This window comes from Primulina eburnea, chromosome 18 (assembly GCF_022965805.1).
Source record: "Primulina eburnea isolate SZY01 chromosome 18, ASM2296580v1, whole genome shotgun sequence".
NCBI classification, from domain to species: Eukaryota; Viridiplantae; Streptophyta; class Magnoliopsida; order Lamiales; family Gesneriaceae; genus Primulina; species Primulina eburnea.
In genome coordinates, this window is record NC_133118.1 from 30,345,107 (window position 1) to 30,369,262 (window position 24,156).

The following is a 24,156-nucleotide window of genomic DNA, read 5'->3' on the forward strand; positions in this document are numbered from 1 at the left end:
AGGTAATTATTCTATAGATATAAGATATAATTTCATATTTAAAAACTTAAAATTTTTTTAAGTAATAATAACAAGAAACATAATAAAGTTTGTGTATAATATCTCTAAAGTAGGGTCTTGTGAGACGGTCTCACGAATCTTTATCTGTGAGACGCGTCAACCCTATCGATATTTACAATAAAAACTAATACTATTAGCATAAAAAATAATATTTTTTATTTTTAATTGATAACCCAAATAAATAGATGTCTCAGAAAATAAGACTCGTGAGACTGTTTCAAATGAATTTTTGTCATATATCAGAAAATAAGACTCGTGAGACTGTTTCACATAAATTAATAATATACATATATTGTAAAATATAATATGTTCACTTTTTACGTGTTTTCTTAGTGAAATATTTAAATATTATGTCTAAATTAATTAAACAAACAACAATGTACCAATACAAAAATTTCGAAACCGCGAAAACCGTCGCTAATAGTAGCGACGGTGTTCTCCATTTTAGCGACGGTTATAAACCGTCACACAATTTAGCGACGGTATAAAAACCGTGGCCAATTTAATTTTAGCAACGGTGGGACAAAACTGTCGCGAATTTGATTTTAGCGACGGGTTTTTGAATATATTCTGTCGCTAAAAATTTCTCGCGCAGACGTGGCTCCACCTGTGCAGTCGCGCTTACGAAGCACGGACGCTACTCCACGTGAGCAGCGTCCACGCTTCGTAAGCGCGGATTGTATTAGTTTTGCAACATTTTTTTTTTAAATTAGTTTTGAAATTAATTTTAAAATTTAAATTATTTTTTTTAAAAAAACCCTATAAAAGCCTCTCCCTCTCCTAGTTTAATTTTTTTTTTTTTTTTTTTTTTACTATTTCGGAATTGCCTATTTTATGTATGGTTATTTCGAAAAAAAAACTCTAATAATTTTTTCGAGATTTTGAATTAATTATATTTATCTAAATTTTTAATTAAATTTGAATAACGGAGAAAATCAAGACTCCGGCTTTGCCACGATCATTGAAGAATTTGGGATTTGAACCGAAATGTCCGCCATTGATCTGTAAATCAAGCAACGAAAATGGCGACCCGGAATATTATCATCAGACCTTTGCTTCAATATATCAAGAAATCAGCAATTTCAATCACCGCCCCTCCTTTTCTAGAAACAAATGTTCAATCTTTTTCCGTCTGCGCAGCTTCCCATCACTCGAATTTAGCATCCCTTTTCCAAAGGTATGGCTTTTCACCTTCTCAGATGCCTGATTTCCTAAGAAAGAATGAATTTTTACTCGACTCAAGCCCCTCAGAAGTCGAAAAATCATTTAAAATTCTGTTGTCTTTGAAGCTTTCCCAAGATTTTCTTGTTTCAACTGTTAGTAGTTGTCCCAGAGTTCTAGAACTTGAATTCTTGAAAAAATGGCAGGAGGGTTTTTTGCAATTGCAAATTTGTAACTTCACATCCAAGGCAGTTAAGAATGTCCTTGAAGTTGCAACGAAATTGGGGTTGAGCCCAGATGATGTTCTTAGGTGTATACTATATTTAAAGGATTTGGGGCTCACTGAGGGCACTATTATTAGGATTTTAGAGGAAGAGCCTATGGTAATGATGTCGAAAAGCGATGAAATTATGAAAAAAGTCGAGTTCTTGATGGGGATTGGAGTCCGGAGGAAAGAAATCAACAGAATTATTGGTTTGTTTCCCAGGATTTTGGCGTATGGAGTGGAAAATAGGTTGAAACCATTATTTGATGAGTTTGAAGATTTAGGTTTTAGCTTAAGTGAGGTTAAGAGAGAGGTTCTTAGAGATCCTGTAGTTCTTGAGTTGGAAAACGGAGAGCTTATACGGTGTATGGAATTGCTGAGGAGTTTGAAGTGCCGGATGGCAATTAAAGAGCGTATTTTTCGGCGAGGAGAGTTTAGAGCTGGTTATGAAGTGAAGCTGAGGATAAGTTGCTTAAGGAAGCATGGTTTGATATATAGAGATGCATTTGCGATACTGTGGAAGGAACCAAGGGTGATTTTGTATGAGATAGGGGAGATCGAGAAGAAAATTGAATTCTTGGTACAGAAAATGAGGTTTGACTTACAAAGCCTGGTCGAGGTTCCTGAATATTTGGGGTTGAATTTGGATAAACAGATTGGTCCTAGATTCAAGGTGATTGATAATTTAAGGTCAAAGGGTGGGGTCGGAGATGAGGTGCGTCTGAGAAATCTAGTCAAGCTCACTAGATTGAAATTCTATAATTTGTATGTTAAGCCATATCCAGAACTTGAAAAGGTATACGGTAGATTTTCTGGAGAAGTTCAAGTTAGAAGCCGTCATCCGGTTGGCATGTGGAAACTTTTCAGGCCACAACAGTATCTGGAGTCCATGGAAGATGCTAAAAATGTCGAGTGATCAGTGGCTTAAAAAGGGCGTATACCTTTAGTCAGGTCCGTGTCAAGTTGGCTATGGTGGTTAGCAATAGAAAAAATATTGTATCATATTTTCATTCACAGATAGGTATAACTTTAGACGGATCCTCCACTTGGTTTGAGCTCTAACCATGTCTATCGGCACAAATTTGGAAGTGTTAACTTGCCAAGTGTGGTTTTATCATCAACTTCTGCTCGGTTAGCTGAGGTGTTTTTGTCTAGGCTGTTTTTGTCTAGGCCAGTCGGCAACCAATACAATCCCCTATTAGACAGCATTGGGAGCCAGCTCCAAATCCATTTGGAATAGCTGATCAGCAGAAAATTAAACCACTGTGTTCTTATGATATTCATAGATTCAAACTGGAAGAAGCTGTAGTTGTATCTGCCAATTATTCTCTTGAAATGGAATAATTTGGAGAGACCACAGATGCAGAGGTTGGTGCTGTTGTGAATGGAATCCCAGATAATCCACACGGTGCTGCTGTAATGAAACAGGATAAATTGAGATTGCTCAAGTTAAGTAATCTGGAAAAGATAAAAAGGGTAAGGATTCCAGATCAATGAAGCTTTTTAAGGTATCTATTGCTACTTTTGTGAAGGAGGTTTTAAAACTGTTATGGCGGCAAGGTAACAGGAGGAAGTTTATGACCATTGTCAAGAAAACAGCTGATAAGTTGTCTAGTGCTATGAAGAGCCACAAAATACCAAAATCTCAGGCAAAAATTAACCACTACATAGATTCATCACGAGGAAAATTGACCAAGCTTATCATGGTATGCCTTTTTTGGAAACTAAGATTAGATTTTCTGCCTTTATTGTTAATTCATCAAGTAATTTTTTTTTCATGTTCCACACTTCCACAATATCACCGCAAAGTGTTAATGATAATGTTAACCGTACACTTCTTTCTGTCCTTTTGTGTCTACATGAAGAATATTCTTGTTATGGCGCCTAATTTATGCTTTTTATGATATTATCATCTACTGTCCGCGTTGACTCAGAAATTTCACACTAAATATCCTAATAGTAAGTTTCACCTTTTGGTTATTTAGATTAGTTAGATTCATTCAATTTTTAAATGCTCCATTTTCTCGGTACTTTGTCGCCGAGGTATGTGAACAAGTATGTCGAGACATAAAAACTGACCTGTGATGGATCCACTGGCCAAGACTGGAACCTGATGGCAGTCTTGCACAAGCTCTCACATTTGATTTGTGATTGAGAATGGGGTGGTTTAAAATAAACATGTTCTTTGGCAGTGCCTTTGAAAGGGACAATAATCCGAGTTAGATGAATAATAATCAAACGTTTTAGAGCCGTACTTCGGACAAGTAATATATCAATGTAAAATTTGTAAAAGTTATGAGGTATTTTAACTCGAAAGTCTTGAATGAAATAAATTGATTTTTAGAACGGTGTAGATCAATATTTTTTGATATGCAGTTCTGTACGGAGCTGCATTGGATGATTGTAGTTAATCAAATATTGCATGGTTTCATTTTCTCATATATTGCATGATTTTCTTTACTCAAAATATTCCACTTCCAATAATTATTTCTTCCATGTATTGGGTTTGAGATGTAAAGGTCTGCTAAATTTACATCTAGACATAATTGCACAGCAAAAGACTTGAAGACAATAGCCAAGGATCTCAGGTGATACTTTTTCAAGTAATTTGGAACAAGGAAATAGTATTGGTGTAGAGAAAAAAGATTCAAGTTATGGAAGATGACAAGTGTTGAGACCTGAATATTCGAGATCCTGTCTAGTAGAGATAGGATATCAGATAAATATTTTTTTAAATCTATGGAGGCTCTCCGCGATTAGATTAAATCTGGATAAAATCTGGATAAGATATATCAATTTTTAAATTCTGATGAACACGAGAACGACATACAATGTAAGCGACCATTAAAAATTAACATATCAAGTCATTGTCTAGTTAAACTACCACACAACCTTTTGAAGCTCCATTTGACATCTTTCATTATTCTCAAAGTTGAATAACGTTCAGTGACTACTAAACAATGTGATGATGAGTACTGTATTTGGTAAGATGTATGATTTTAATGGCGAAAACGGAGACGTTGCCGAGCTAAAAGAAGGGTATGACTGCTTGGTATGTTCAACTGGAGCGATCATTTTCCAGTTCTGGGGTGGCTGGATTTGCGGGGAGGGAGTTAGAAGGAAAAGAACTGGTAAAAATGGAGGAATATCACAGCTTTCTGAACAAAATTCCCATGATTTTGTTGATGTTTTGCATAACATAAGCAATATTCGTTGAATTTAGTGATTTTCAGAAAAAATAAATAAAAATCTAATTTATTAGATTAAAACTAAACTTTAACCAATTACAAGACTAAAATTTAAAACAAACCAATTTGCATTATCAAAATTCTTATTTTCCGCAAAATGAAATATAGCCTGGTGTTAGCTGGTGTAGGTTGCTTATGTTGTGCACTATAAAATTTAGGAAAATTAATTATTCTAGTCTATTTCAAAGTCGTAATTTTCAAAATGACATCTTTATTACACATCTTGCATTATATATTATATAATTAAAAAAATCTTAAAATATCATTTTTCTATGAATACACAATATTCCATTTTCGTGATTCATTTGTTTAGTTATCTATTATTTCTCTTTAAGAACTGATTTAACATTTGTTCAGTTTATTAAACCAATAAACTATCAGAAAATTATCACAATAATCAAGTCAAATATTAAAAAAATTAAAATCAAAATTAGAGCAATCAATTCTAAGCAATATATTATAATGATTTGACAGTAAACAAAATTGGTAACAAAATGAAGTTTGTCATAGCCCATATACCTACACACACAATAATATCAATATAAAATCAATTTTTGTGCGTAAAAATTAAGTGAAAAAAGAAAATGAAAATTCATACATGTTTAAAGAAAAAGGATTGATGTGCTTCATGGTCGCCTCTGTATATACGGAATTGATGAAATAATAAATTAATACAGAGTTTGAGATGAAGAAATTGATGGTGAATAGGGTTTAAAGGATATGAGATATCTTTGTAATTTGATATGATAAAAATATTATTTTGGTAACTAATTTAAGGCAAAAACTTGTGTGAGACGGTCTCACGGGTCATATTTGTGAGACGGGTCTCTTATTTGGGTCACCCATGAAAATGTATCATTTTTTATGCTAAGAGTATTACTTTTTATTATGAATATGAGTAGGGTTGATCCGTCTCACATATTATGATCCGTGAGACGGTCTCACATGATACTCACTCTTAATTTAATTGAAGACTAATGTAATTTTGTAAAGTTTATTTATAATGTAGACTTCTCACTGTAATTTGTAAAGTTTATTTAAGAAAATCTCTCATTTAATTTATGGCACATTGATAGATATCTAATATTTGGAAAAAACTTGTGTGAGACGGTCTCACGTGTCGTATTTGTGAGACGGATCTCTTATTTGGGTTATCCATTAAAAATATTACTTTTTATGCTAAGAGTATTACATTTTATTGTGAATATCTGTAGGATTGACCCGTCTCATATATTAAGATCCGTGAGACGGTCTCACATGAGACCCACTCCTAATATTTCATATATAACTCAAAGAGATGAATAGGGAAAGTCACCTAACCGTTTCCTCCCTGATAAATATTAAACCTTGGTCTTTTATAAACATTACATTTACTAAAAAAACGATCAAACTTCTTTAAATTCTGGTTAATTCACGCTATGAGAAAAATTTAGAATTTTTTACAAAATTAAATTTCATTATACGAAAGATAAATTTTTTTGTCTATTAATTTGTCACATTTTGAGTTTTGGTCTGATATGTATTCGAAATTTGGTTGGTATGCGCTAGGTTTTAATTTCAGGTTATTTTATTCCAGTTACTAACATAGTGATGTACACGTCAGCAATAGGACGAAACAGAACTAAAACCAAAAAAATAATCACAGTTACTAACTCAACACTTTTTGAGTGTGTTTTCAGAAGAGTTACTCTTTGGAGAGCACGGTATAATGAAATTTGTAAGCTCTATTAGGGGGAGAGTTATTTTTTCTGTCGTTGGTCTTTATGATAGAATCAGTCGGGGGTGGGGGTGGGGGCATAAGAGGCCGTGATTTATACTACGGCGGATTTCAGCAGTTCTAGTCCGTTTATCTCCAACTCATTAACTTACCCAATACAAAATTATATGATAACACACAATTTTTTCAATTCGATGGTTCGATCTATAATTTATCATCCATAGAAGTTTTTAAGATTCATTCATTTAACAGCATCTTAAGATGACATAGTCTTATAGGCATAGTTTGGTACACATGATAGGATAAACATGTGATATATAATATAAGGATAAGTTAAGGATAAATAAGATGTAGGATATTATATTTAATGTTTGTTATGATTTTAATAAGAGTGATTAAATTTATATATTAGATTGTAATGACAAATTTAACCTTATCATAATAAATTTTATAATTTCAAAGTTATTGCTTGAGTTCATATTTTTTATTTGTTCATGTGCCGATAGTACTTGCATGATTTATTTATTTTTACCTAATTTTATATATTATATAATATGATAATTGAGCCCTTGATTTTGTGAGTCAAGTCAAATATTAATTTTTAAGGATAATCGAGTGATAATAATAATTTTATTGAGATTTATAAAAATTATTTATATAATTATCTCGAAATCATTTATATAATTATGATATTATATAATATATAAAAATAAATAAAATATTTATTTGATTTTAATTTCTACCTACTAGCATATATTTATAAAAAATCATTTATAAATTGAGGGTAATTAAGTCATTTGTAGTGTATTTTATCATTTGATTAAAATTATGGCACCTTCTATTAGGGATATTTTATCCTTCTAAAAAATTATTTATCAAGGGCCCATGATATTATCATGAGCTTTTTAAAAAGGTACCAAACATGGGATAAGGTATAGACAACAATATGATTTTCCATTGAGAAAACAATTGCGAAAAAATAAAAATAGAAATTTAAAACATTTAATTTAATTACATATGATTTCTAATATTTATATGGTCGATTAAATTTAAATTCAGAGTTTTGATATACTGCATACTTACCGTGCACACCTATGTGAGCACTGATGATGTGTCACTCACCCATTGGATATGATGAAATATAGAAAAATTGCGCATCCAATGGGTGAGTGACACCTCATCGGTGCTCACATAGATGTGCACAGTAGATATGCATCATATCAAAACTCTTTAAACTCATTAGAATAATTAATTTTAGTATCATTCCAAATATGTTCTTTACCCACCTAATTTCATTTTCTTAGTATATTTTTTCATCTTATTTCCTCTCCACCCATAAAATGTAGAAAATGTATGACTTTCACTATTATTTTTTAGTAACTAGTTTATTCATTATTGTTTTTTTCGACAACAAGGCGCTTGTGCCACGATCCACTAGTCGTTACATATTAATAACAAGGTAAAAATTTGTGTGAGACAGTCTCACGGATCGTATTTTGTGAGACATATTTTATTTGAGTCATCAATGAAAAAGTATTACTTTTTATGCTAATCTCACAGATAAAGTTTCGTGAGACCATCTCACAAGATACTTACTCTAATAACAAAAAAAAGTGTACCAAATATTTACAATAATATATCACACTCAAACATGAAACTAACCCAGTTACTTTCCGTAATTTACAATATTACGATGTCCCACAACATAAACATGGTAAAAAGAAAAAATTATCCTATAAAAATTTATATTTTATATTAATATTAATATTATTTTAATCGAATTTGGTCTAACCTTCTCTATTTAACCGTTCTGTCACACTCTTTCGTCTCATTACTCCCACGGCCCCTTCTCTCTCTCGAACAAAACCAACCTCTTCTTATTACATTATACTAGAGACCCGAAGAATCGTTGAAACACCGCCATCCAACGATTCAGATGTCTTCAGACTACGGTTTCCTCTTCATTCCATCCGCCGGATACTCTTCAACGGCGCTGAATGTCGAGATTTTATTCTGTTTCCTTCTGTTTTGTGCAATATTCGCCTTCTGGTTGACACCAGGCGGGCTTGCATGGGCTCTTTTGAAGACCCAAACGCGGCTGAAGACGGAACTTCCTGGCCCTTCTGGCCTGCCTGTTCTTGGTTTCGCTCTGGTCTTTACGAATTCCTTAGCGCACAGGATCCTGTGCAAGGTGTCTCAGGCCTTGAAAGCTTCGTATCTGATGTGTTTCTCTGTTGGGTTCACGCGTTTCATTGTTTCGAGCAGCCCTGAGTCTGCTAAAGAGATCTTGAACAGCTCGGCCTTCGCGGACCGGCCCGTGAAGGAATCCGCGTACGAGCTTCTGTTTCACAAGGCCATGGGGTTCGCCCCGTATGGAGAGTACTGGAGGAACTTGAGGAGAATCTCCGGCACCCATTTGTTCTGTCCGAGGAGGATATCGTGCTTGGGGGAGCTCCGGGAGGGAATCGGGCTTCGAATGGTGGAGGAAATGAAGCTGCAGATGGAGAGGAATGGAGAGATTCAACTGAAGAATGTGCTGCACTCTGGTTCATTAAACAATGTGATGATAAGTGTATTTGGTAAGATGTATGATTTCAATGGCGAAAACGGAGACGGGACGGAGCTAAAAGGATTGGTAAAAGAAGGATATGAACTGCTTGGTGTGTTCAACTGGAGTGATCATTTTCCACTTCTTGGGCGGCTGGATTTGCAGGGAGTTAGAAGGAGGAGCCAAGAATTGGTTTGTAGGGTAAATATTTTTGTTGGAAATATCATAAAGGAACACAGGCTAAAAAGGGTTGGTAAAAATGGAAGAATATCACAGCTTTCTGAGGAAAAATCCCATGATTTTGTTGATGTTTTGCTTGATCTAGAGAAAGAGAACAAGCTCACTGATTCAGAAATGATTGCTGTTCTTTGGGTAATTTAATTCCTAACAAAATATGTTTTTGTTTTAATTTTTTTCCAAGAACATGTTCATGTTGCATGAAGTACCTACAGCATTAATTTTGGTGATCTTTTGTTTTTATGTGGCATCAGTGCCACAGGCTTTGCATGATGGACATCATTTTCACCTTTCTATAAATTTGTATTTGCCTGATTTGTTTTCTGTGTTAGATGCTACAAAACATACATGCTCATCTACAAGATATTATATTTTAGTCCTTTTATGGTATATTTTTCAGGCATCTTCTTAGCTCAATACTGTAAATATTTTTCATTGAAAATAACATACAACTTTTACTGGTAATGTTGGTTCACCGCGAATTCTTTTCTTTTCTTTTTTTTACATAAGAATCTGAATAATTTTAGTCCCCTTGTAGATGATGGCAACATTGATATTTCCAATAATCAAAATATCTCTTCCTTTATATATTCATTTCTGTATCATATGAATCCATCTTTTATCTGGAACTAAATTCTTTTTTGTTTTCTTTGAATGAAGGAATATTTATTTATTTATGTGTGTTTGGTTGCCTCAGGAAATGATCTTCAGAGGGACAGATACAGTTGCCATTCTTTTAGAATGGATTCTTGCAAGAATGATTCTTCATCCAGAGATCCAAGCCAAGGCTCAGGCCGAAATCGACAAGGTGATCGGAACCAACAAGGCAGTGACTGATTCTGATCTCCCAAATCTCCCTTACACCCAAGCCATTGTTAAGGAGACACTACGGATGCACCCGCCAGGCCCGTTACTCTCCTGGGCCCGTCTCTCCATCCACGACACTTATGTAGGCCCTCACTTCATCCCGGCTGGCACGACCGCGATGGTGAACATGTGGGCCATAACGCACGACGGGGAGATATGGCCCGAGCCCGAGAAATTCCGGCCTGAGAGGTTTCTCGAAGAGGATGTCTCCATCATGGGATGTGATCTCAGGTTGGCACCGTTTGGCGCCGGGAGAAGGGTGTGCCCCGGTAAAACGTTAGGACTCGCTACGGTTCAACTCTGGCTGGCTCAGTTGCTGCATCAGTTCCGCTGGATGCATTCGGATAAACATGGCGTCGACTTGTCGGAATGCTTGAAATTGTCCATGGAAATGAAGACGCCATTGATTTGCAAAGCTTTTCCTAGGATTTCTTGAAGAAAACTGGTGTTGCATGTGTCCAAGTGTGTCGGTGTTTAGTTTGGTCTAAAATCCCATGATTTAGATTAATTAACTTTGTTCATAAGCACTGAAATCTTTAGCTTAAAAAAATGAAATATATAGATTACGAAAAAAATTAAGGATGTTGGCGTAATTAAGCTTGAAAACCAAAACTAATTAGGCTATGTTGATTTGTTGTATTTGGCTTTGTAGGAAAGTTTGTGTACCTAGCTTTGGTTGAGAATTTCAAAGAAAACATGATCAAAGATTTCAATTTCAAGAAAAATCCTAAAATCAATGTCATTCAGCAATTTTCGATATCCGTCAGCCCAAAAATCGAACTAAATATGCAAAATAAATCAATTTATTGTATAAAGTCAAGATCTTTATATACTAGTTAGGAAGTCAAAATCGAATTTACGCTATCGCTGCATGATTTTAACAAAATTTCCCACTTGCGCTCGCACACATATATCGAGTTAATTTGGTGTTATTTTTTTTACACAATCGGTTATAAAGTACGAGGATAAATATGTTCTAACAGTTGCTAATGTTTTTTGGTTGCTATAAAAGCATGTTAATGCGTTTCAGCAATATACACTAAACTTACCATAGAAAGTGATGTGAAAAAAGCAGAAGTGCATTTTATTTTAATTGTTTTTTTTTAAAATAGAGTAATGATAATCACTTCAATTTACGATGTTAGTACACTACTTGCATATTTTTTTTTTTCAATTTAGTTTTTTTTCATCGGAAGTATTGATATAATGTCAAAAAATAATTATATAATACTAAAAAATATTGATGTGTTCGATATCATGTCATCGTTAAATGACCGAAAATATAATTTTTCCCAAATATTTGACTTGCACACACAAATCTATATATACATATTGAGTATGTCTCTTGTGAGACGGTCTCACGAATCTTTATCTGTGAGACGTGTCAACCTTACCGATATTCATAATAAAAAGTAATATATATTTATAATAAAAAATAATATTTTTTCATGGATGACCCAAATAAGATATCCGTCTTACAAAATACGACTCGTGAGACAGTCTCACACAAGTTTTTGCCATATATATTAAGTTGATATTTGTTGTATGAGTAGTTTAATTAGTTTAACGACCTAATAGATTCTTCTCCACACTCTTCCACTTCAAGCAATATTTATTATTTCATGCACAGTGCGCCACTCTCATGCAAGAAAGCTAAGTGAAATTAACCAACATTATTCCCAATTGGATAATTAATCGAATATCTTATATTCTAATTATTATTCTATTTCATTTGTTTTATTTATATGGATAAGTTGATGATTATTGATTACGATAGAAGCCGTACGTAGCTGTTACATTTCGGTACGCACTGAGATAAACTATTAGACTACACAACAGTTTGCAAAATCATACTAACAAAATAAATCGAACTAGCTGAACAAACTCTGTATGACAGACTCGTCGCTCGTCCGAAAAAGTATGTATCTAATGATCATATGATTGAAGAATAAGAACCGAGTCCAATAATGTAATGGAGCTATTGTGATGTGGGGATCTAAATCCTTCCCAATAGAATAAAATATTTTTAAAGTTGTACCATAAAAAGCTTCCATCCTTTTTTCACATCTGTAAAGAAACAAAGATATATGCCTTTAAGATTTGAATATCCAAATTTAAGTAGGTTTTTTGTGAGATAGTGTCACGAATCTTTATCTATGAGACGGATCAACTTTATCGAAATTCACAATAAAAATTAATACTCTTAGCATAAAAAGTAATATTTTTTCATGGATGACCCAAATAAGAAATCAATCTCAAAAAATACGATCCGTGAGACCGTCTCACACAAGTTTTTGCCTCCTAATATTACCTATTTTCTTAATTTTCATTGTTTTCAATTTTATTTCGGTAAAATCAAAATCATTAATGCAACTTGTTTGATTAAAAAATAAAAAATCATTTGCAACTTGCATTGCCTCCCTTTTTGGAAAGCTACCCTATGACCCGATCGTTCTATAATAGCTAGCCTATACATCTTATGTGTATACCGGCGTATTAATTGTCTATATTGTATAGAACGATCGATCTATTACGTTTGGACTGTCAAATATGTTAGAATAGTGAAGAAGTCTATAAACATTCTTACAATAGAAAATATAGTTTTATCGTGTGTTGTGCGGTTTAATAGTTTTTAGTTGTAACGTTACCAGCAGCTATAACTTATGACAAAACATCAATCACTCGATCTTACAATTAATATCAGAGTCAATGTCATAAAAAATTGTCTTTATCAGGAAAACAATCAACTCGCACTTGCACTGATGTACGGTTTAAACATTAATTGTAGTTGTATTATTATCCTAATTACATCTTTTGGTAAAACGACACGGAATTTAAACCAAAGTTTACTTTAGTTTCATGCTGAGACTAATTTAGATTATCACCCGGAACGCTTCTTTCAACGCAGTCATAAATATTCAATTTAATAGCTTTTACGCTTATATTTATATTTTAACATCAACTTGGTGTGCTCTTGCTTCCACCAATTTGTTGGATTTGTAGCAATTGAGTAAATTATGATTTATGTGTCATTTTGCCCTAAATTTATCCCTACATATCTCATATATATTTTAGTGATTTATGAGTTTTTTTTCCCAAAAAAATAAAAAATAAAAAAATCATAAACACAATTCAGATAAGATATTTACTCAAGGAGTATGTCTTTTGTGATACGGTCTCACAAATATTTATATATGAGACGGGTCAACCCTATTGATATTCACAATAAAAAATAATACTATTAACATAACAAGTTATACGTTTTCATGGATGACCAAATAAGAGACATGTATCACAAAATACGACATGTGAGACCGTCTCACACAAAATTTTTACTTTGCTCCTAAATAGGTCTCTAATTCGACACGAAGTTAACATTTAACATTATCATGACCTAAATGAATCAAACTTAATCCTTCTTATTTTGTCGAACGGAGCCGAGTGTTCGATCGTTCAAGTTTTCCGGTCATCGTCCACGCCGCCACCTCTTGCTACTAGTGGTATGAATCTATGACATAAGAAAGTTTGTAGTAGTAGTTTATTAGAATCATTAAGAAGGGCAGAAACATTCTCGAGTTCTTTGTGCTCAAAAAAATTCAACTTGTAATATTTAACATTTATATAATAATAATAAATATCCGAATAAGATCTATAATTAATATTTTTATTTAATATAATATAAGAAATAATGCGGATCTTGGTCTACATTCCATTGCATATGGTGAGGTATGATTTTACAAAAAAGAATGTAAGATGAAATAGAGATTATTCCTCCACGTGCACCACAATATCAAAGTTTTTGGACTTTTTATCATCAATTATTATTACTTTTATCTTCTACAGCTTCACCTATTTACTTCCACACAATGAGGATACGATTCGGTCAAGATTGAGTTGAAATAGGGACCTTTTTTTTTTTTTTTTACAAACAATAAATATTTGGGATTTTTTTTAAAGGTCGATCGACGTCTTTTTTATGTTAGAGTGTAATAATTGTCTCTGCAGATATTATCAGAGTTGACGTCTTTTTTATATTAGAGTGTAATAATTGTCTCTGCGGATATTATCAGAGTTGTTTCAGGCGAAACAACAAGGCCTCGTTCATAAATTAAATACGAGCTAAACTATATCTCAAAATATAGGTATTTGGATCATCTACTGTAGCTGAAAACCTGATGTTGTGTACTTTCTAAACGAAATGATCCGTTGATCAAATTGTTTCATCTGATGACTTTTCAAACTGATGTGAAACTGTGTAAGGTATACAAAAATGATCATCTGATCTTTTTGTATAAGAAATGTACAATATCTTTATCACAACAGAAGATCTAAATCTAAAAAACAGTGGGTATTTGGATTTTTTTTTTTTTTTTTGATAGGAAATAGAGAGAAATTGACACTATCTTTAAAAAAATCAGAAATTAATAAGAATATAAATTTTATTTCTTAAACAACTTATAAGCTGAAATTTATTGATCCGAGCAATGATCTAAGCCCTCTAATTAGGATTTGATTGATGAAGAAGAGGTTTTGGGAAAGTTTTCAATATCGGATCCAATCCGACTCGATTTTAGATCAGCGCAAGTTATCGTGTTTCGAATAATCGGAGATTTAAACAGTTAGATTAAATTTAACTTACACCCAAAGAGTAGAAATTTTATTCTTTTATATATACAGCATGTAAATATATATAAATCGATTATATTTTAGATATAAATATATATTTACTTAAAATAATCATTTTTTTAAAAAATAATCATATTAAGTACATATTGGATTTTTGCCCTCTTAACCTCAAACCTGTCCCTCTCCATCCCTGCTAATCATGACACAATTATTAGGGTTATGTGTGCAATTATTCCTTGCATATTTACTTGCAACAACTATGAACTGTTATGAGATTTTAACCATTTCAAAAACATTTTTTTTCCATAGATTATCAATCGCGAAAAAATTACCTTAGTAACCCGTTAAATATATCGATGACTTAGAAGATGTTTATCAGAGTTTATAAGCTCTCATAATTTGTTTGATAAAAAAATAATTACAAACAACTTATACGTTGTCAAAATATGATGTTTGACAGCTTATAAAATATTTAAAGAATACACCTCTTTTATTAAAAAAAATATTTTATTTTTTATTCAGTTCTCCAAAATATCCTTATATATATATTCTTAAACCCCATTTTATCACCATTTCTTAAATCCCCACTTTATCAGGTTGTTTTTATAAAATAAAATTTAAAATATGGTTTTGTTATATCTTTTTATTAGGATATAAAAACAAAAGTTTTAATATTTTATTGAATAAATTATTAACTACAATTTTTTAGTCAATATTTTATTTATGCATATTAAAAATAATATTAAATATATTTTTCTCTAAAGAATATAATTTTTCTAAATATAAATACAAGATATATTTATTTTTTTAAATATTTAAATTATAAAACTAATTTATAATTACTTACATTAACTCATAGTATTATATCATTTTTGAAAATTTCGACAATAAAAAAATCTTATAATACCAAACACATTAAAAACTTAACTTGTCTGAAATGAATTCATCCAAACACTTTAATAAATTATTTTTAAAATAAGACCTTACAGTTTATAAGCTCTTAAAACAACTTATAAGACGTAAGAGCTGTTTTAAATAAGTTTATCCAAATATCTTTTTAGTATATTCAGTATCAAGGTCCCGATAAAATCTCTGGTTCGAGATTCAATTGTAACAAACTCCTCTCCCAACTAAAATAACTATTGAATATCAGTTAAATTAAATCAAACTATTTTAATCAATAGGATCATCAAAACATCCAATGATACGATCGAATTTTCGAGCTCAAACTCGAACATTATAACCAATCATGGAATAGAATAAAGATAGTGCTCTCAAATTAATAAAAACAACTAATTTTTTTTTAATAAAAAAAATCAATAAAAAGTACAAGAAATAATCTATTTATTGAAATCATGGGAATATATTATATTTGTTGGGATAATATTAAAATTATAACGTGAAGATGACCATCACTATAGTGATTATGGAGAAGGCGGCTCTAAACTCATCATTGTTGAACTTTTTCTTGAAGAGGCTTATAATTGAATAGTGCTATCCCATAATTAAAGCCAAAATATTCTGCCAATAATTTAAATAAAGATCATCAATAAAGTAAATTGTTATGCTATCATTGCTGGTGATTCATGATTTAATTTTCTTGAAATTTAAATTTTTTTTGTCTATTAACGTGTCCAATCTTAGATTTTTTTGTGTTATTTTATCGAAGCATCGATATAATATCGAAAAATATTAGTGTGATCCCATTAATTGGTGACATGACACCAAAAGGACGAGAATTTACATTTTCTGATATAGCCGTAACAATCCTTAATTAAAATGAAATTCTCCAAAAATGAAAAGTTCGACACAATTGGTTGAGGAAGGTAATCAAAAAAGAAAGAATATGAGCTATGCCATCCTAGGCAAAAACTTGTGTGAGACGGTCTCACGGGTCGTATTTTGTGAGACGGATCTTTATTTGGATAATCCATGAAAAAGTATTACTTTTTATGCTAAGAGTATTACTTTTTATTGTGAATATGGGTAGGGTTGACCCGTCTCACAGATTGTGATCCGTGAGACGGTCTCACATGAGACCTACTCGCCATCCTAAGGTGCCTCCATTGAACAAGAATTTCAATTCTCATCCTTTAGATGCTACGAGTGTAATAGGAAATCCGCCTTAACTAGACTGCAAACAAACCGAACATGTTCGCGAGTTTTTCGAGCCGGCTCGATAAATATTTGATTCGTATTCGAACTTATCGAATTTGAGCCGAACTCGAACACGTTCGAACTTTTTTTCAAGCCGAACTCGAGCCCAAATTATTTTGTTCGATAGCTCGCGAATAGTTCGCGAGCCTTAATATTTTATTAATATAATATAATTATATATATATATATATATATATATATATATATATATACATTTCGAATATTTCGAGCATTTCGAGCTTTCAAACCTTAATATCCGAGCAATAATTCGAATAGTTCACGAATATATTCGAATATTTCGAGCCGAACTCGAACTCGAACTTCATTTCGAGCCGAGCTCGAGCCCAAATATTTGAAATTATCGAACTTCGAATCGAGCTCGAACTCGAATATACCTATTTCGAGTCGAATTCGAGCCTGACTTTTTTACTATTATTCGGCTCGATTCGGTTCGTTTGCACCCCTAGCCTTAACGGCGGAAAAAGGAAGGAAAGAGACAAATAATTGAGACAAATCTAGCTCTGTATCTGGAATTAAAAGCTAATTCGCCAAAATCAAAGTTTGAGATTTAATGTATCAATTTTTTTTAAAAAAAAAACGAAGTTAGCAGAGTGTAAACTGGATATATTTAAATATCATACATAGCGATAATATAGAATTTTGGGATTAATTAAGAAGGACGTTGTCGTTGTCTCGAAAATTATATGATCGATAGTAACTAACCAATTATTGATAAGTACTGCATGCGTGAAATAGTGGTCAAAATATAATTTTGTATGGGGAAATTTAATATTTTTTCCCCAAAAAATGTCAATGGATTGGTGAGAAGAACTAGTTGATGGGAGGGATAAATTATGCAAGGAAATTTTTAAAAAACAAGAATATGAATGATGCAATTGTTATAGTAGATGTCTTGCAAGCACGATTGGCTGTAAATTTTATTGACTCGAATAAATAAATAATCTTTATTTTAATATAATTTATATTTTATGTATATTGGTACATAGTTTATATTCATATTCATTCAAACTAGATAAAGATTTTGAATATATTATAGTAAATAAATATGAGGTTGTACATGTGACGACAATCATCAAGCACATATTTAAATTACTCTATATTCTAAAATAAGTTCCTAATCAATTGGGCCATCCGAAAGAAGGACAAGGGCCGCTCAAGTTAGAGAATAGAATATGTGATGTTGTGTATCATGTTTTATTGGTATGGATATGGAAATGTCCAAATATGCAGATTGATGCTCATATGATGAGTTCACTGAACTACTATTCCTCGAACTTTCCAAGTGATTGTTATTCATCGAGTGGATAAGTCTATGATTATGTTTGTACACAATTAGTCTTTACAACTCGGAAAACGCTAAAACTCTACATACTAGGATTGTACTTGTTTAACCACTCCGTGAAGATCATCAAGTGGTGAGGTTGGGTACAATTGCGACACATATATGAGTAAGTACGTCGTAGTCAGGAATTCACTACTCGCCTACAAACGTGATATCCTAATAATCTAATGAGCTAATAGTACATGAAATCCATGGCCAGACTGTGAGATGTGCATTAGGGTAAAAAGGTTCCCTCATATCACATTCGACACCACTATCTATTCTCATAAACATATCATATCGTTATTAAAGTTCGTATGCAACCTTCGATGAACTAATGGTTGCAGATTTGATCAGGATATATGAAATGAAAGGACTGTATTGTACACTAATCATAATCGATTGGTTCTCGTAGACAATATCAATGATACCTATGGAATCATGAAATTGATTCTAAACGCTCTTATCATGATTCGGTGGGTCTAATTAGAAAAAAGTTCTGACATTCATCGGTGCATAGAATGAGGCTGATTAAGGTAAGCCTAAATAAAGGACGAATCATTATAATTTATATTTATTATAGTGATTCATGTCATATATTGATTTTAAAGTAAATACTAACTCTAATTGAAACATCGAAGTAAAAACATATTAACAATTAAAGTAGATTTCACTGTCAATTGGAAAAAAAATATTATTGTTTTTTTGGACTCGAGGGTCATCCTAGTTAGTGAAATATATAAGTTTGTAGCCAAAAAAGTCATGAACTTGATTGCCATACAAATATTTTCTTGAGCAAGACTATTGTAGAATGTGGTTTACTAGGTGACGTTGTTTGCAAGATATTATGATAAAGCCAACGGTTTACTCCAAGCACAACGGAAGACAACGATTACAGTTTCCTCTATCACAATCGCAAAAAATAAACAAACAAATATTTTTTTAAGCCAACGAAAGCTTGTCAAATATAAGAATATACCCTATGAAAAACGAACGACGACAACAACAATTGAAAACAGATCCAAACAAACTCTATTGCCACTGCCACCTCCCAAAGAAACCATAAAATGCAACCTAAACAGCCCTATCAGACTATGTGTGTGTGTGTGTGTGTGTGTGTGTGTGTGTGTGTGTGTGTGTGTGGAAAGGAAGACAATGAAATGATACGTGCATATACCATAATATAAATATAAATAATAAAATTGAAACATATTAACAATTAAAGTAAATTTCACTATCAATGAAACAAAAAAATATTTTTTTTAACTCGAGGGCTATCCAATTTAGTGAAATATATAAGTTTGAATCCAAACAATCATGAACTTGATTGCCTTACAAACATTTTCTTGAGCAAGAGACTATGCAGAGTGTGGTTTATTTGGTGATATGGTTTGCATGATATTGTGTTAAAGCCAATGGTTTACTACATGCACAACGGAGGAAAACGATTACATGTTCCTCTATCACAATCACAAAAAATGAACAAATAAATATTTTTTACGTCAACAAAAGCTTGTCAAATAAAAATGAGTGTGCGCGCATGTATTTTTTAATAATAAAAAATGAGGGGGAAAGGAATCGTGTAAATGTTAGATGACCTGCAATTTTGATGTTTTCCGAAAAGAAGTATGCTCTTTCTTATCTTCACCAATACTGGAGAATTGGATAATGTGTAAACCAAGCGTTCTAACCATCAAAATGACCATCAACAAAAAAGATTCACTATTACACATTGAAAATTTGGAAGGATTCGACGACGGTTTTCAGCCTATCCTTCATCTTCTCCCATCTCCTCTCGTTCGCGCCTGTTGTCAACGTGTAGAACTTCCCTGCGTGTAACACGTTGCCGAGAAAAATAAGAGTCCATGAATCCAAACCTCAATCTAAGACATCCAATCCAAAAAAGACAAATACTTCATTCATATACCATTTCCAATACATACTGCACTAAGAGCATGTCTAGTGTAATTTGGAGCTTGAGCTATGAATTCAATTGTGTAGTATGTCTTCCCATCCACCTCGTGCTGCGGAATTACCAAATAAAATTCAACCATTAAATATGTCAAATATAGACAAGTAAACAGAGAACCGGTAGTGGCTGGCTCCACCATACGAAAATGGCAAGAGGTCTCAATTCTCAAGCTAGGACCAAAAAATCAGAATTATCTAAGAAATGGGTGCAGATTAGATATGGTATCAGAGTTGAAGGGAAACGAGTTTTCTTGTTTAAAATATCGTATAAGTTGGGAGTTTATGTGAAACATTGCAACTTTGAACTATAGAATGCTGGCAAGCCTTCAAGAGAACAATAATAAACCTTGCATGAAAACCCTGTTTTGTGGCGCCTTGGCGTATGGAAGTAGAAAATAGAATGGTGGCCATTTGAACCCAAACAGGACTAGGCATTATGTTTTGCTCATTACACCTATCAGACTATCAAAACACTTGGGTTTACTAAATCTCTGAGATTGATGTCAAAACCCAGACATAAGTAGAATTATATATACTTCAAAGCAACTATGTAGAAGGAGAAGTCATGGGAAATCGTCATGTAATCCAGTGAATCCTGATGAGGTCAAAAAACATGGTTCGAAGAGACTATAGGAAAATCTTACCTCGGATGCCTCAATCAACTTTGGTTTTTGAGAAGGAGAAGTCAAAACCTTTTTTATCAAAGTTTCAGCAACCTAGAGCAAAAAAAAAAAAAAATGAACCAAAAGACCACAAGACTAAATTGAAGCAAATGCTCCATATATGACAAAGAAATTCAGGCCATGATTATAAAGAAGAAAGTAAAAATGAACATGTAAGATAATTTACACGGTGTTACCACTAAAAATATATATATCCTACTCAGTGTTTGAAATTTTATTACCTGCTGCGGAGGCCCAAATTCACGAATATTTTCTTTGCCAGAGGGTATCACATTCACACTGACACTTTCCAAAGGTTCAATAACATCTTTGAAGACCTTGTCTTCACCTTGAACAATAACCTCCTGGTCCAACCACAAAGATTATACCAATATTGAGAGAAAAGAATGCACACAATGTGATCTATACGAAACAATGCAGTGCAAAATGAATTGAGTATGATCAAAATGAAAATACAATCAATTAATGAAAGGGTAAGAGACGTACCTGCCAGCCGAAGGGATACAGAAAAGTGTATCCATCTTTCTTATCTGTCACCGGTATAAATCCCTTCTTCGCTTCTGCAGCAACTGAGTGACATCAAAAACACACTATTAGCATATCAACCACTGATATCCAGGAATCAAATCTACAAAGAAGTAATGACATTGGAGACAAATCCCAACTAAATGGCGTACATGTCATCGAAGTCTGAGGGGACAACAAAAACCATGGTGCAATTGTTACCCCCAAGGCAAGCAGTTGGCGCCGTCCAGATCTATCTGCCACAAACATGAAAATGAATATTTTATTTTGTCTAAATCTGACAAGCTAAAAGTTCGATAAGAAAATAAAAAAACAAGTTACATTGTACATAATCATCAATGCATGTATTAGACAAGAATATACCATCTTAGAGTATGAAATATACCTTCTTTGCAAGGAGAAGTTGAAGATGAAGACCCATGCTCTGACCTCACAATGAAGGATATATTTCTTCGAAATAGTCCATGCCTATATAAACCTAGCTGATGCAAAAATTTGAATTCATAAATGTAAGAAGAGAGTACATATAATTGCTGTTCCAAAGATTAAGAAGGGGGGGAGGGGAATTAAACCTGTGCTGATGGATTTAGCAACCACGTATGATGGATTGATGGTGACGCATGGAATGACACCATAACTGCTTCAAACTATGAAACAAAACAGTTAGATCAAACCATCAAACTCTTTCAGATATTAACATATTGTTTTTTCATAGTTTATCCCATGTTAACTTGCTTAAGTTTACAGTTCTTAAAAATTTCATCAAAGAATAGACTGAATTTTAACATTGCTAGACATTATTATCCCCTGCTGGTAGGAGAGTATATATACGTTAGTTCTCATTTAAAAGTCAATTAATTAAAAAAAACTAATATATCGATCATGAAATGAATCGAATGTATATGTTCCTTTTCTAAAGATTCTGCGGGAGTAAGAATACAGTTAAGCAATTCGGAAACACAGATCATTTCCATATCTCAGTTGAGTAATTAATATTTATTTGAAAATAACAAAAGCAAGAAAAGAATTTTCATCATATCATGAGAAATCACACTGAACCAAGCAGCCGTATTTAAATAAGCATTTTTCCTTCCAGTGAACCTGAAAAACTACAATTAGTGAACCGGATATATCAGCAAGCTTGGAGTTCACAAAACTACCTTAGAAATAAACAGGATTTGAAGCTCAAGTTTGTCGATGGTCGACCCATCGATCGATCTAGTGTCACAAATTTCATACAAAAACTGTTTTTAACTTCTATAATCAAAATTTCTACCAGAATTGACTAAATGCTTGATTAAATTCTGAAGCATGTGAATGTACACAGATTATTTCCGCAAGCGTGAATGAGAAACTCAACCATCGGTAGACAGTTGTCAAATTAGATCAATGAAGTTGACCAAATTGAGCTCAAGCTCTCCCTTCAAGCACATATATTGAAGAAACCAAAAGGTTAGCCTAAAATTCGAAATCTTTTTCCATTTGGAAGTTGGGACCAATATAGAATAAATGTAAACATATGACCAAATGGGCATCACATAGATATAAATGCAATTAACTGAATTCAGCCAGATAGATTAACAACGATTCATGTTTTTCAATCAAAACAAACGGAACAAGAATCATAACCACTTTCACACAATAGTATACGAGCACTGTAGAAACAATCAAGCCCAGATAACGTAATGCATGATTGAATCTACGCAAGAACTGGAGAACAAACATAATTCCAACACATACACAAATCCAAAATGTTTCAACTGTAATACATTCTTTGACAAAGAACGCAAGATGGAAGCAGCCATATCATATATCATAAATCTCACTGATACAAATCGTGGGTTTTGTTCAAGAATTGACCTTTCAGCTGAATTGCCCTCCGAGGTTGAGGGTTTTCCGGCGCAGCAAGAATGTGTGCCGCGTGTCAAGGTGGAGGAGAGCCGTTGGGTGTTGCTCTATCCATATATCTAATCTACGCACGAGGTGTACCACCCACAAATTATCCTACACTGCAGTTGTGAAAAGACAACAAACTCCCCCAAAACTTTTCCAATTAATAAATCAATATAAAATAAAATTTATATTGACAAAAACTTGTTTGAGACGGTTTCATGAGTCGTATTTTGTGAAACATGTTTCTTATTGAGGTCATTCATGAAAAAATATTATTTTTTATACTAAAGCATAGTTTGGTACATGAGATAAAGAGATAGATTGATACATAATCCTCCTTATCTCATGTTTGGTACTTTTTTAAAACGCTCATGATAATATCATGGGCCCTTGATAAATAATATTTTAGAAGATAAAATGTCTCTTCTATTATGTGTGATAATTTTAGTTTAATGATAAAATACACTATAAATGACTTAATTACACTCAATTTATAAATGATTTTTATAAATCTATTCTAGTAAGTATAAATCAAAACCAAATAAATATTTTGATTTATTTTTATATTTTATATAATATGATAATTATATAAATGAATTCGAGATAATTATATAAATATTTTTTATAAATATCTATAAAATTATTAGTATCACTCAATTAACCTTAAAAATTAATATTTGACTTGTTTCACAAAATTAAGAGCTCAATTATCATATTATATAATATATAAAATTAGGTAAAAATAAATAAATCATGCAAGCACTATCGACGCATGAACAGATAAAAAATATGAACTCAAGCCAACAACTTTGACATTATAAAATTTATTATGATAAGGTTAATTTTGTCATTAGAA

General features: G+C 32.5%; 3 protein-coding genes across 6 annotated transcripts; 2 read left to right on the plus strand and 1 right to left on the minus strand.

The window, feature by feature from the left end:
• Positions 1 to 967: 967 nt before the first annotated feature.
• LOC140819795 (transcription termination factor MTERF15, mitochondrial) lies at positions 968 to 4,357 on the plus strand. 2 transcript variants are annotated; one of them, XR_012115273.1, is made up of 2 exons: positions 968 to 3,192; positions 4,041 to 4,357. XR_012115273.1 is itself a non-coding variant. In XM_073180021.1 (1 exon), the coding sequence occupies exon 1, from the start codon at positions 1,083 to 1,085 to the stop codon at positions 2,400 to 2,402; it is 1,320 nt and encodes a 439-aa protein (XP_073036122.1). In that variant the 5' UTR covers positions 968 to 1,082; the 3' UTR covers positions 2,403 to 3,328. The 2 variants fall into 2 exon arrangements, 1 of the variants encoding a protein (XP_073036122.1); XM_073180021.1 differs by lacking the exon at positions 4,041 to 4,357 and having other exon boundaries at positions 968 to 3,328.
• A 3,913-nt stretch (positions 4,358 to 8,270) lies between these two features.
• On the plus strand, positions 8,271 to 10,812 carry LOC140819886 (cytochrome P450 78A5). The gene is made up of 2 exons (XM_073180139.1): positions 8,271 to 9,371; positions 9,934 to 10,812. The coding sequence occupies exons 1-2, from the start codon at positions 8,388 to 8,390 to the stop codon at positions 10,537 to 10,539; spliced, it is 1,590 nt and encodes a 529-aa protein (XP_073036240.1). The 5' UTR covers positions 8,271 to 8,387; the 3' UTR covers positions 10,540 to 10,812.
• Positions 10,813 to 19,912: 9,100 nt separating this feature from the next.
• On the minus strand, positions 19,913 to 23,424 carry LOC140819783 (psbP-like protein 1, chloroplastic). Of its 3 annotated transcripts, none has more exons than XM_073179988.1 (9): positions 23,268 to 23,424; positions 21,980 to 22,054; positions 21,793 to 21,889; positions 21,560 to 21,643; positions 21,369 to 21,451; positions 21,104 to 21,226; positions 20,844 to 20,915; positions 20,156 to 20,252; positions 19,913 to 20,057 (listed from the first exon to the last, which is right to left on the minus strand). In XM_073179988.1, the coding sequence occupies exons 2-9, from the start codon at positions 22,040 to 22,042 to the stop codon at positions 19,954 to 19,956; spliced, it is 723 nt and encodes a 240-aa protein (XP_073036089.1). In that variant the 5' UTR covers positions 22,043 to 22,054; positions 23,268 to 23,424; the 3' UTR covers positions 19,913 to 19,953. The 3 variants fall into 3 exon arrangements, with proteins under 3 accessions (XP_073036089.1, XP_073036091.1, XP_073036090.1); XM_073179990.1 differs by having other exon boundaries at positions 21,980 to 22,044; positions 23,268 to 23,415; XM_073179989.1 differs by having other exon boundaries at positions 23,234 to 23,377.
• Positions 23,425 to 24,156: the final 732 nt, after the last annotated feature.

Excerpts from the sequence above, each read along its gene's own strand:
- LOC140819795 (XM_073180021.1), top strand. The coding sequence starts at position 1,083 with ATGGCGACCCGGAATATTATCATCAGACCTTTGCTTCAATATATCAAG.
- LOC140819886 (XM_073180139.1), top strand. The coding sequence starts at position 8,388 with ATGTCTTCAGACTACGGTTTCCTCTTCATTCCATCCGCCGGATACTCT. Across the intron at positions 9,372-9,933 it reads AAATGATTGCTGTTCTTTGG|GAAATGATCTTCAGAGGGAC; the intron begins GTAATTTAATTC and ends TGGTTGCCTCAG.
- LOC140819783 (XM_073179988.1), bottom strand. The coding sequence starts at position 22,042 with ATGGTGTCATTCCATGCGTCACCATCAATCCATCATACGTGGTTGCTA. Across the intron at positions 21,890-21,979 it reads TGCTAAATCCATCAGCACAG|CTAGGTTTATATAGGCATGG; the intron begins GTTTAATTCCCC and ends TTTTTGCATCAG. Across the intron at positions 21,227-21,368 it reads TGTATCCCTTCGGCTGGCAG|GAGGTTATTGTTCAAGGTGA; the intron begins GTACGTCTCTTA and ends TGGTTGGACCAG.